The following is a 13,759-nucleotide window of genomic DNA, read 5'->3' on the forward strand; positions in this document are numbered from 1 at the left end:
TTTCTACACTTAACTATATGTTTTTAAAATGAAGAAAATTATCATGAAAATGACCAAAAAAACCCAAACAAAATACTCAAGAAAAACAGACACAAATGAAATATTCAAGAAAATGAGCAAATTAATCTGGAAAACAAACAAAAAATAATATCATAAAAATGAACAAAACTATAATAAAAATGAACAACATTATCAAGGAAATTAACAACTTTAGACAATTAAACATGTTTTCTCCACTTCCTTATTATCTTGTTCATGTATTCCACTACTTTAATAAAGCTCAGACTTTGTCAAACCTATTTCAACACCAAAACACTTCATCCAAATGAGTGAAGGTGTGTTTTCACAACAGATTTGAACATTTTCACTAATGTGACTTCAAACTTTCAGTGTTTGGGCTGAACTATTTCTTTCTACAGTGAACTAGGACAAAAATAGGCCTCAGTTCTATAAAGCTGAGACTGAACTGAACATTTACATATAAAACACTTGGGATTTGTGTCATTTATAAGTAGCCTACCATAAAAAGGTGTACTTAAGAAAGTGTAAAAATCGATTAAATCCCCTTGGAGCTCTGAGGGTTAAAAGAAACAACATCATAATAATAATCACAAACACTAAAAGGAAGAAGAAAGGAATAGATTTTAACTCCACTACAGGCAGGTTCAGGACAAAAAGAAAATAATGTAGTGATATAATGTTTAAATGTCACCTACAACACATACGATTGTTCTAAAACAAGGGAGTCAAACATGTGGCTATAACCGGCCACCAAAGAGTCCTATCCGGTCCATGGAATGAATTTGCAAAATGCAAAAATTACACTTACGATATTAACAATCAATGATGTTTAACTGGTTTTAGTTCAGGTTCCACATACAGACCAATATGAACTTAAGTAAGATAAGAGCATAATAACCTATAAATGATGACAACTCCAAATTTTTCTGCGTTTTAGTGCAAATATATTTACAAACTATCCTTCAACAATAAAACATGAATAACCTAAACAAATATGAACAACCTGAAACAGCTCAAGAAAGTGCAATTTTAATATTCTGTACAACAATAATATGTTTTGTGCCTTTGTAATGCCCATCCATAATGCACATGTATAAATGATAAGTTGAGGCATAAAATTGTACTTATTTTTCTTTAGAAATTTCATTTTTTTTCAGGTAATTCACATCTTTTTTGTGTGGCTAGCTTGTAAATGTAAATGTTTTCATAATTTGTTATTTTTTGCACTAAAACAAACAGAAAATTTTGGAGATATCATCCTATATAGGTTATCATGTTATCATTTTACTGGTCCGGACCACTGGGGATTAAATTGGTCTGAATGTGGAACCAGAACTAAAATGAGTTTGACACCCTTGTTCTAAAATGAATCAAACAGGATCTTTTTGTTCACTCTTTGTTAAAGTCTAACCTCTAGCATGTGCATTCAGTTTGACTTTTCCTCGATATGTCTTTGTGAATCATTTTCTTCTGCAGCGAAGATGTGATGAGACTCCAACAATTGCAGGAAACAAACATTCAACTGAACTAAAATGAACCATTTAAAACCAAATAACACACGGGACAACCACTACGAAGAAAAATAAAACATTGCCACCTCAGGATTTAGGGGACAACTACAGTTCCCTGGACAGTCTGATGATCTTTGGTTTTCTAAAAGATGCCTGACTGCGTTTGATCTGGATCGGGTTCTTCTTCTGTCACATCTTCAGATGAAGCTGAAAGACGCCCTGAGGTCAAACCGATGGAGAAGCCTCTGGAGAAACCTGTCTCCTTCTCAATCACACAAGGTTGTTCCTGCTCTGGAATCTGGTCCTTGAACACATCATGTCCCCAACGGGGAAAAACACCGCCACAAAAAACTGGAAACGCAACCTTACCTTACACCACAAACGCAGCACTGACAATGAAATATCAGACTAAAACTGTGACTGCAACAACTGGAGAATTAAAACAACACATTAAAAAACAAAAACTACAATGACTGACACAACAGCATCAAAAACTAAACAAAATTATGAGTAAATTCAGTTGGTTTTTCCTCCATAGTGGTTCATGATGAGCAAGAATAAAATCAAAGTTTTGTTTACTATATTTAACAATATTAAGTCAAACCACAACTACACAAAAAAACAGAAAAATAGGACCAATGTCCCTGTATCTCACTGGCATGTTCTATCAGCAATTAACAGAACTTCAATTTGCAAGGTCATCAGGTTCTGTCTCTATGTTAGAGTCCTGTGGTCTTGATGCAGGAGATCAGTCTCCCAATAGAAGTGGGTGGTACTTTCACTGGAGGAGAACTCAACTAATGAAATTAAAGTCCATATATGACTCCCTATCAGTGATCAATAGCAACTATACTGATATTTCCCACCATTTCCATGTTTTAAGCCATTAAAATATGGACCATTAGAAGTAAAGGCACATTTTTAGTATTTCAAAAATTCATCAAAAATCTACATTTCTGAAAACTGTAATCATACCTTGTAGACATTGTCCAATGGAAGCTACATATAAAATTTTTAATGAATCCAACCAGTAGTTTCAGAGAAGCAAACAACAACAAACATAAATAAATAACACAATGACACAGATAGATGTGTCCGACTCCATCCTGGTCTAAACTGAGATCCACAAGGTCTATAAAATCTAACATGTTGACGTATAACCTCAGTAATCTGAGTGGAAGTGAAGGACAGCAGGTCCGAGGTGACCCTCCTCCTCCTCCTCCTTTGTTGTCTCTAAACACGCCACTCTCCTTAGATCATTTCACTTGTCATGTTTCACATGCTCTTAAACCAATTGGATCTGGGTGTGAGCCAGATGGAGATAATCCTGCAGTGACACAGCATTCCCGGGTTCCGCACGCTGCTCGGAGGCTGTGTCAGTTGACCTCAGATCAGCTGATTGGACCTCCTTGGCAGCGCTGACCTGGGATCAGCAGCTTTACACATGCCTTCACAGTACCGGCGTCATCAGTGGACGGAGCCGGTGTCAGAGTCACAGATCCTCATGAGCTCATTGTGGATTCACAGCAGCCGCCGCCAGTGCTCGGTATGCAGCTGAGGCCTAATAACCACCGATTCTTTATTTATATCCCCTTTTCATTTACATCCACAATGAAGTGACACAGAGCGTGAGGAAGAGGATGGTTGACCTGTTTTCATGTGGAGGTCTCTCAGACTCAACAGTAATTACCGCCTCTTGGTTCAGATTCAGATTCTTGTCCCCAGTAAAACAGGAAGTAAGGAGGTCCAAACCCTGAGCAGATCCTCTACTGACCATCATTCTGATGGTGAAACATCAGATCCTACAGTCGAACAAACCATCGAACAGGCAATAGGTCAAACACGGTTGATACCGATCAGCGTCACCACATGGAAAATGTTCAGAACCAGGTCTGGATGGAGACGTTTACTGGTTAAATATCAATGTCATTCTGGTTTAAAGGCTGGCTTTCTGAGTCTGAGTTAAAGTTGAAGAAACCAGATGGTTAAATTATTCATAAATGACAGAAAATGAACCACAAAATAGGACCAATATCCCTTTATCTCACCAGCATGTTGCATCAACAATCAAAACCAAGCTGAATTTGTGAGGTTGTCAGGTTCTGCCGCTATGTTAAGAGTCCTGTGCATTTGATGCAGGAGATCGATTTCCCAACAGAAGTTGGTGGTACTTTCACTGGAGGAGAACTCAAGCAATTAAATCAAAGTCCATATGTGACTTCCCATCAATGCTCAACAGTAACTGATATCTGTAACCATTTCCAGGTTATAAGCCATTAAAATACGGACCATTAGAAGTAAAGGCACATTTTTAATATTTCAAAAAATTTGCTAAAAATTCAAAAATCTCAAAAAACTGTGAAGAAATTTTGTAGACATTGTCCCAAGGAAGCTACATATAAACTTTGAAATGAATCCGACCAGTAGTTTGAAGAAACTGCGAATCAAGACAAAGATGACACTGGACACAGTGCCTTCACAGTAGCTCATGTTCTATCGGCCGGGTGAACTCAGAATTACGCATCATCAACAACAACAAAAAACAAAATGCCTTTCCAAAACATGAAATCAGTCCTTAATTATCAAAGTGGAATACATGTATATATTATATATTATAATACATATTGTATTTACATAAATGAATGTAGTCTGAAATTGAGAAAGCCATATATAGTATAAATAATAAGGAGAATTGTACATAATTACAAATTACAGCCATTTGTATATTGTAGTTTTATTATACTGGTTGAACCGAGAAGAACTACCAAGAATAATGATGACCTGGTCAAATGAGAACCTACACAGACATATATACTAGTGCGTTGACCCCTGGGGTTCTAGATCCTGGACTTCATCATTGTCAATACCAAGGGTGGGATGCAAAAAGGGGGGGCGTTTTTAAAATCCACATCTCGACCCTGAAGGGCAACCTCCTGGTCCCCCAGCACAGATATTTGTTGTGTATTCATACATGCTGTACCGCATTTGTCCAGCAGTCACCACCAAAGTGTTCATGTGATTTGGGGCATAGCAATGTGATTGTAAGGCTATCGTATTCCAAAATTACTAATATCTTCCAAAATATTGGTCCTATCAACTTGCTGTTTTGCTAGTCTGCTCCTTGACCAAAAATACATAAGTATGCCAAACTGCAACATTCAGCTCTTTCCAGAATTTGTGCGGTGCCTGAGACACACACACAAACAGGATCCACTTCCCTTTTAAAAATCTATTTACACTTTAAAGTTTACATCACACTTTTTTGTTTCAGCTCTTTTAAATTTTTCTGACTTTTTTTTACATGACAACGTTTAATAATATTCTAGTAATCATTGATAAAGATTAATCAGCACCAATATAATGTTTTATCAGCAGAATGTGTGTCTGATGGAGGGTGATGCATTTAAGAGTCGCTAAAATCACCACATTTTTGTGTCAAGTTTGATGTTCACCTCCCAATTTATCAATTAATCTGTCTGATGTTCAATTTATTGGTGGATTTAATCACCAATTAATCCAAATAGTTATTGATCTAACTTTCAGTTCAACAGTTGTCCAGTTTCTGATATAGATAATAATTATGTAAAGGTTGTTCCTGATACTGATTCATAAAGTTTTATGCCTCATATTTAGTATAACCCAGTCGTTCATTAATATCTAATTAGTTCCGTTTGTTTTCCAGCACTAATCAGATGTAAATCATCAATACTGCACAATTATCAAACTGAAATTATTTCCTACAAAGTGATATTGGCAACACAAACATGTGATGACATCTTCATCCATGTAAACAAAAGCAGACAAACGACAACAGCTGAGAGTCAACACTCCACTTAAATATTTGATCATTTACTCTGAGGCTGATGGAAAAACCATGAAGCAGAAAACACTGAGCGTACTACTTCAGCACAAATCAACAGTGAATTACAATAAACTCTCTGTTGTCCTACCCATAGAGGTCCTTCTAACCACCAAAAGCACACAATCGATGCTGTGCCACAGTAATATAAAATTTTTTTTCATAGAATTTGTTTTTAACTTTTGTTTTGTTCTGTTTTTCTTTTTGTCTTTTTAGCTCTAAGTCACAAATTACATACGTTTCAAGCTGAAATAGCTCAGTTGGGAGAGCGTTAGACTGAAGCTCTAAAGGTCCCTGGTTCAACCCCGGGTTTCAGCAATGGTTTTCCCTTACATTTCTCAGGGTTCAGCACAAGGGATGAATAATGTGCACCAAAAAACGACAAGTAGTCAAACCGTTCTGTACAACTTGTAAGTGTTCCAAAACTCATCAACTTGAGCCATTAAACAAAAAACTCAGTAACTATCATATTTTTAAACCCTTAAATGCCATGTTTGTAATGTAAACAAACCAGATTTTTTATGCAAAAAACACCCACGCAAAAAAGTCTTTTCTATATACTACATAAAAATTTAATTACTTATCTTTTTTTTTATTTTTGCAGGCTGACATATGTCAATATTTAACAGTAACATTGGTTAATATGCATTATTATTTTTTGTGCCAGGTCAAATGCTAAATGCTATAATGTGTCAATGTACTTTTTTTTTTTTTTTAACTCACTTTGGAGAAAGGTGTTAGTGAAGTAATTTCCCATTGTTTATAATGTGCTGATTTTAGTGGTTGGGTCAGAATTTTCAAAATCATGCAAAAATGAACTCTATAACTACTACAAATTAGGCCAGAATGAAAAATACTATGACTTTTTATGAGTGCAAAGTGTGCATAATTTGCTCACTTGGATACCAGAAGGTTAACTACAACAACTTTCAGGTTCATACATATCAAATATTCAGAAAAAGACCAAGACCATGTCTGCGACAATTAGGATATTTAGGTTATTTTCCACCATCTTTCAAAAAAAAAAGCAAAGTGTACATACCGGAGGGTTAATTCACCAATAATTCAACTCCATCTACAGTGTATTTTAGACCAAGGTTTTACTCTACAGTCACTGCACAGATTCTGAAATTCAGCTGCATATTATCATATTATATAACATGAGTCCAACAGCAGGTTTCAGGTCCACAACACATGACAGTCATGTATGTTCTACTGACATCATGATCAACTGGATCATTTAGAGTAAACAAAGAAGCAGACTCCATCTAAATATTTGATCATTTACTTTTTGTGAGGCTGATGTTAGAAGCAGAACCCAAACAGAGCTGAATGCATCACTTTAACACTAACTCTGACTTATTTCCAGTCATTCGGCCACTATTAAACCCGTCTGGACCCGTTTGTTCCACCACAGTCTGAACTTCTGGACCTGGTTCCTTACACTTTGCTGGGTCTCAAAGTTCGGCTGCATATTATGTAAATGTGAGTCCAGCGGCGGGTTTCAGGTCCAGGAGACATTATGTTCTGGACCGTGTTCCACTTCAGTCGGACCGGGTTCATTTGGGTCTGTGTCGGTTCCTCGGTTCTGCAGTAAGCTCCAGAACCGAACCGGTCCAGTCCATAATCCCGGCTCGGTTCGTGTCAGATGTGAAGGGCAAACCTCCGTATGCTAAATAACCTTTGTACGGCCGAGGCTCTGACACACCGACACATCCGGCTCCGACCGGACCGACAAAAGCCTCGAACACGACCCAGAACCGACACACACACACACAGATAGAGACAGACGGACACAGCGGGACCGGCACCGGGACCAGAGTAGCCGCAAAGCCGAGGACCGTGGCCGTGTTGTGGAGGGTTCAGTGGGGGAAGGGGATGCTGCCGGAGCCAGGCTTCGGCCTCTCCGTCTCAGCCCGGGTCTCCGTCCCGACCCGACCCGTACCCTGTCCCCCTCCATCCCGTTCCGTCCACCACAGGGCCCGGGCCCGGCTCCGCGTACCGGCCGGGTTCGGGGCACTTACCGGACGGGTTGACCGCGGCGGGAGTTGCCATGTTTCCTCACCGGAGAAAATCAACAAAACGGCAGCGATGGAGATGACGCACAATACGGTGGAGGGAGACAGAAGCCCCGTGAGAGACTGAGCAAAGTCCGCGGGACTGACACGCGAGGCTCGGTCCAACCGGCTCACATCCGGTACCGAGGACCAGGACGGACCGGTACCGAAGGGAAAACAAAGCCTGGCCGACGTACGGACCGAGGATGCGCGTGTTTTTAATGATAATGTTGAGGCAGAGCAGAGTCAATCAGATGCAAGATGTCTGAATGGAAGCACCGCGAGACTTTAGGATGAGAAGAAATGAATGTGGTTCAGAGGGAGATGGTGCAGAGGTGGAGGAGACGGGTTCAGACGGGTGCACCACCGGAGGACCAGCCCGGTTCATATCCACATGGACTCAGTAAGACCCCACAGACCGTCTGGAACCAGGTTCAATAGACTACAAGACTAACCAAGACAATAGACACTCTACTATAATATACATAACGACAAGACCCATGGAAAAGAGTTCCGGATGTGTTCATGTGTCACCCACTGTTGATGAGTTTAACAGAAGAAAAAGTACTAAAGAATAAAATAATGGCCAAAATTATTATTATTATTTTTTAAATGGACAAAATAATAAACTGTTTATCTGTTGCAGCACTCTGAGATTCACTGAATGAAAAGTGCGTTACAAAAAATGTATTATTATTATTATTATTATTATTATTATTATTATTATTATTATTATTATTATTATTGATGGGACTTTTGGCTCTTTGAAGGGATCAGGAGCCGTTCACTGAAAAGAGCCGTTCAAAAGACTGTTTTTTTCATTGTTTTGAAACACGAATGTTTTAATGACTAAATATGCTACATGTGATGATTGACATTACATCTGAAAGGTGTTTAATTGGCGCGGCAGTAAATATTATCTTACCGTAAAAAAGAATATTCAGTTAACCCTTTCATGCATAGTGGTCACTACAGTGGACAGTTACTCGACAGCTTTACTCTTGTATATTCATGGGTTTTGTTGTTTTAGTTCCGTATCAACCAACACAGTGTACACTTATGCATCATCTCATAAGCTGCAATTCATACCATTATTGTAACTTTGCTGTTCTTGGTTGGTTCTTGAGTGGAAATCAATTGTTAATATTCATTTTTTTGCATATTATTTCCATGAAGTGATTAATAACTAGTATTAGAATATGTTAAAATGTGAGAAAACATCAGATTAGCTGCATTAAACATGGTTTCATTTCACTGTTTTCACATCACTTTATGATATTGGGTTTTAAATACATGTTTCTTTGCTTCAAGAATAAAATTCATGGTGTAGCTGAGTGGACATTTTTGTAACTCCATGAAAAACAGGTTGGTAAAAAAAAAAAAAAAAAATCAATCACATTGGGGGTTTTTTCATGCCTAAAGAAGAATAAAAACACTCAAGACAAAAAAATCTTGATTAAGGTTCTCATAATTCATACATGAAAGGGTTAAAATGTGTGGGCTAAATACATGACAGGAGAGGAGACATTAGGCAAATGCTGGAATTTGACCAAAAACATCATGGTGCATTATGTGGACTAGTCTGTAGCCTAAAAATGAAGAAGAAAATAAAACATTTTCTTATGAAAAAACATTTTATTCTCCTCAAAACAAGAACAATAAATGTGTGAAAACTTATGGAAAAACTGCTCAAAACACAACAGTGATTAATCACTGCAATTACTTAAATACCTGAACTGTAGAGTAATTCTCAGAACAAGAACAATATGTTGGTAAACATATAGAAAAAATGCACAAAACACAAAATGCACAAAACACGATTTATCATTGCAATTACTTAAATACCTTAACAACTGTAGTGCATTTTCCCTCAGAACAAGAACAATAAATGTGTGTAAACATACGGAAAAAATGCACAAAACACAACAGTGATTAACCACTGTTATTAATTAAAAAAAAACAAACAAACAATGAACAGCTCTTTACAAAGACTCGGTTCCCACCGTTCATTTCAAAGAGCCGTTCAAAAGATTCGATTCGTTTGTGAATGTCACATCACTAATTATTATTTTTACCTCCGCCAAGGAGTTTTTGTTTTTGTCGGCGTTGGTTTGTCTGTCTGTCTGTCCGTGTGCAAGATAACTCAAAAAGTTATGGACGGATTTGGATGAAATTTTCAGGAAATGTTGATACTGGCACCAGGAACAAGTGAGTGCTTCTAGTTATTATTATTATTATTAGATTAGTAGAAGCTCCAGAACACTTCTGTCCTCGAGGGGTTTTTATGTTTAATATACTAGAACCGACACTTTGTCTTTTAATTCTACTTTCTTTTTAATCTAATTTACTTTTAGCTATTAACACTGTATTTATTTATTGTTGATGTGGTTATGACTGTTTCTGTCAAGCGGTGACTGTATTTTGAATTTCCGCATGGGGATTAATAAAGTAGTAAATCAATCAATCAATCAATCAGTCAATCAGTCAGTCAGTCTGTCTGTCTGTCTGTCTATCTATCTATCTATTAATATGTTCATCTGTCAGTCACTTTTTTATCAGAAAAAAGTAAGAAATGAAAAAAAATACTGAACAAAATAAAACAAATAAAATAATGAACAAAATACTGTAATGTGATGTGTTCATCCTAATCACTGTCTGCCACCATCTGAAAACAAAAATAATGAACAAAATGAACAATAAACAAACAAAATATGCACAAAAATGAACCAAAATCAAAATAGATCAAAATGAAAAATGAGTAACAAAAACTAACAAACATTAACAAAATTAAAGCACTAACAGTTACAAAAAATGACAAAATAAGCGCCAAAATAAACCAAAAAACAACAAAAAATAAACAAAATTATCTACAAAAATAACAAACTAATAAAATAAGCACTTAAATAAAAATGAACAAAAACCAACAAAACAAGTACCATAGTTAACTAAAATGCTTTGCAAACACCAAAATAAACACAAGATTAACTAAATTAACTAAAAAATTAACAAGAATCAATCAAAATGTGGACCAAAATGAACAAAGTAGTAACAAGAAACAAAAACTAACAAACATTAACAAAACTTAATGAACAGTTACAAAAAATGACAAAATAAGCACCAAAGTAAACGAAATAAACACCAAAATGAAAAATAATAAAGATGAACCGAAAATGAACAAAAAAAAAATCAAGAAAATTAGCTACAAAATGATCAAAAACTAACAAAATAATCACAAAAATAAAAAAAGCAACATAAATAAACACTGAAATGAACTATAATGCACAGCAAACCCCAAAATAACCAAAAATGAACAAAATTAACTACAAAATGAACAAAATAAGCACCAAACCAAACAAAAAAGAACAAAATCAGCAAATCAATTGAATAAAATCATCATCAAAGTGGAAAAAAATAGCTACCAACTGAAAAAAGTTGATAAAATCAGCAATAAAATAATCATAAATTTAGCAGCAAAATGAATCAAACATTAATGTAACTGTTTAACAACTAATGTGGCATTTAAAGGCGTTTTTGTCTGAACTAGGCTGATCTTAGACTTCTGATCTGGTTCATTTTAGGATCAGCAGCTGAACCCAGAACTGGACTAACTGTCACCATTAACCAGAACTCCTGTCAATCACTCCACATGTGGGCGTGTCCTTCAGGACAGTCATACCTCATTCGTCATCCCTGGTGGACTACAGACATAAATGCTTCAAACCGCTGTAGATCTCCGTGCTCTGTCATTCCTAGGCAGCGTTACTCAAACTGGACCGATCAATAGCTGCCTCAGTGAGTTTTTCAAACAGCTGATGGTGTTTGTGAGTCTGAACGTGGGGAAACTGTCTGTGTAGATGGAAGCGGACGTCTGTCAAAATGTCAAAAAGGAAGGAAGACGCTTTGTTCTGTGTAAACTGGACAGAACTGAAACATCAGATAGAAGGACGTCCACAGAGACACAGCCTTTATATGTCTCATCATAAAACTGTTTCCTTTGCCTTGTTTGGGATCATTTTGTGCAGGACAACCTCACCTGTGTCACTTTACAGTTATTTTATTCATTTGACATGTTGTAACACACTGGACCTAAAATGACACAAAAAACATGAAATCTCAGGAAAAATTTAGATTCTTTACTCTTTTTCACCAAAAACATGTTGAACAAACCATTTTTATAACTTAGAATTTACACATAAATTGAAAACTTCAAATAAATACTTATTTTAGCAAATAATGAAGTTATTTCCAAGTATTTACATGAAAATGCAGGCAAAAGCTCAGGCATATTTTAGGAAAACTATATACAACTATTTACAAAACCATCTGGTGTCAGAATATGACAAACATGTTCAATTAACCATTTTTACAACTCACAAAACTATATACAACTATTACAACTACATACACCTATTAGAACTATATACACCAAATACAACTATTGCAGCTATATACATCTGTTACAGCTATTACAGCTACATAAATTTACATACAGCTATTACAACTATATACACTTAATACAACTATTACAGCTATATACATCTATCACAATTATATAAAACTATATAAATTTATATAGAACTATTACAACTATATACAACTACACATAATTGCTATAACTATTATAACTATATACAACTATTGCACTATGAACCTAATACAACTGTTACAACTATATACAACTACTACAGCTATATACAACGATTACAACTATATACCCCTGTTACAACTATTACAGCTACATATACCTGTTATAACTATTACAACTATGTACATCTATTACAATTATATACACCTATTACAACTATACACAACTATTACAACTATACATAACTGCTACAACTATTATAGCTATATACAACTATTGTACTATAAACCTAACACAACTGTTACAACTATATACAACTATTACAACTATATACACCTGTTACAACTATTACAACTATATACACCTGTTATAACTATTACAACTATATACATCTATCACAACTATTACAACTACATACACCTGTTACAACTATTACAACTATACACAACTATTACAACTATACACATGTGTTACAACTACTACAACTATATACACCTGTTATAACTATTACAACTATATACATCTATTACAACTATTACAGCTATACACACTTATTGCAACTATATACACCTGTTACAACTATTACAGCTATATACACCTGTTATAACTATTACAACTATATACATCTATTACAACTATATACACCTGTTACAACTATTACAACTATACATGTCTTACAACTATTACAACTGTATACACCTGTTATAACTATTACAACTATACACAACTATTACAACTATACACACCTGTTACAACTACTACAACTATATACACCTGTTATAACTATTACAACTATATACATCTATTACAACTATTACAACTATACACACCTATTGCAACTATATACACCTGTTACAACTATTACAGCTATATACACCTGTTATAACTATTACAACTATATACATCTATTACAACTATATACACCTGTTACAACTATACACAACTATTACAACTATACATCTCTTACAACTATTACAACTGTATGCACCTGTTATAACTATTACAACTATATACATCTATTACAACTATTACAACTATATACACCTGTTATAACTATTACAACTATATACACCTGTTATAACTATTACAACTATACACAACTATTACGACTATATACATCTATTACAGATATTACTACTATATACAACTGTTACAAGTATTACAACTATTTACACCTATTACAACTACATACACCTATTATAACTATTACAACTAAATACATCTATTACAACTATATACAACTATTATTACAATATACATCTATTGCAACTATATACCACTGTTACAACTATTTACACCTATTACAGCTACATACACCTGTTATAACTATTACAACTATATGCATCTATTACAACTATATACAACTATTACAGCTATATACAACTATTATAACAATATACATCTATTACAGATATTACTACTATATACAACTGTTACAAGTATTACAACTATTTACACCTATTACAACTACATACACCTATTATAACTATTACAACTATATACATCTATTACAACTATATACAACTATTACAGCTATATACAACTATTATAACAATATACATCTATTGCAACTATATACAACTGTTATAACTTACAACTACATACACCTATTACAGCTATATACAAGTATTACAACTATATACAAGTATTTATAACAAAAAGTAACTAATGTATTGATTCAGTCCAGGTTTAGTTCAGTTTATCAATTAAATGTACACAAGGTATA

General features: G+C 35.0%; 1 protein-coding gene and 1 non-coding gene across 4 annotated transcripts in view; one reads left to right on the forward strand and one right to left on the reverse strand.

Moving 5' to 3' along the window:
• The window catches only part of arnt2 (aryl-hydrocarbon receptor nuclear translocator 2), an 88,471-nt gene extending 80,665 nt beyond the window's left edge, over window positions 1-7,806 (reverse strand). For 2 of the 3 annotated variants that reach the window (XM_030127461.1, XM_030127456.1), the window contains exon 1: window positions 7,416-7,742. In XM_030127461.1, the coding sequence (XP_029983321.1) occupies window positions 7,416-7,446 (31 nt within the window). In that variant the 5' untranslated portion in view covers window positions 7,447-7,742. Of the gene's footprint in view, window positions 1-7,415 lie in introns of all 3 variants that reach the window. The other variant, XM_030127470.1, reaches the window with a different exon arrangement.
• Window positions 5,637-5,709, forward strand: trnaf-gaa (transfer RNA phenylalanine (anticodon GAA)). Its single transcript has one exon. It is a non-coding gene; the product is annotated as a tRNA-Phe (tRNA).
• Window positions 7,807-13,759: the final 5,953 nt, after the last annotated feature.

Source organism: Sphaeramia orbicularis, chromosome 3 (assembly GCF_902148855.1).
Source record: "Sphaeramia orbicularis chromosome 3, fSphaOr1.1, whole genome shotgun sequence".
In the NCBI taxonomy this organism is placed as follows: Eukaryota; Metazoa; Chordata; class Actinopteri; order Kurtiformes; family Apogonidae; genus Sphaeramia; species Sphaeramia orbicularis.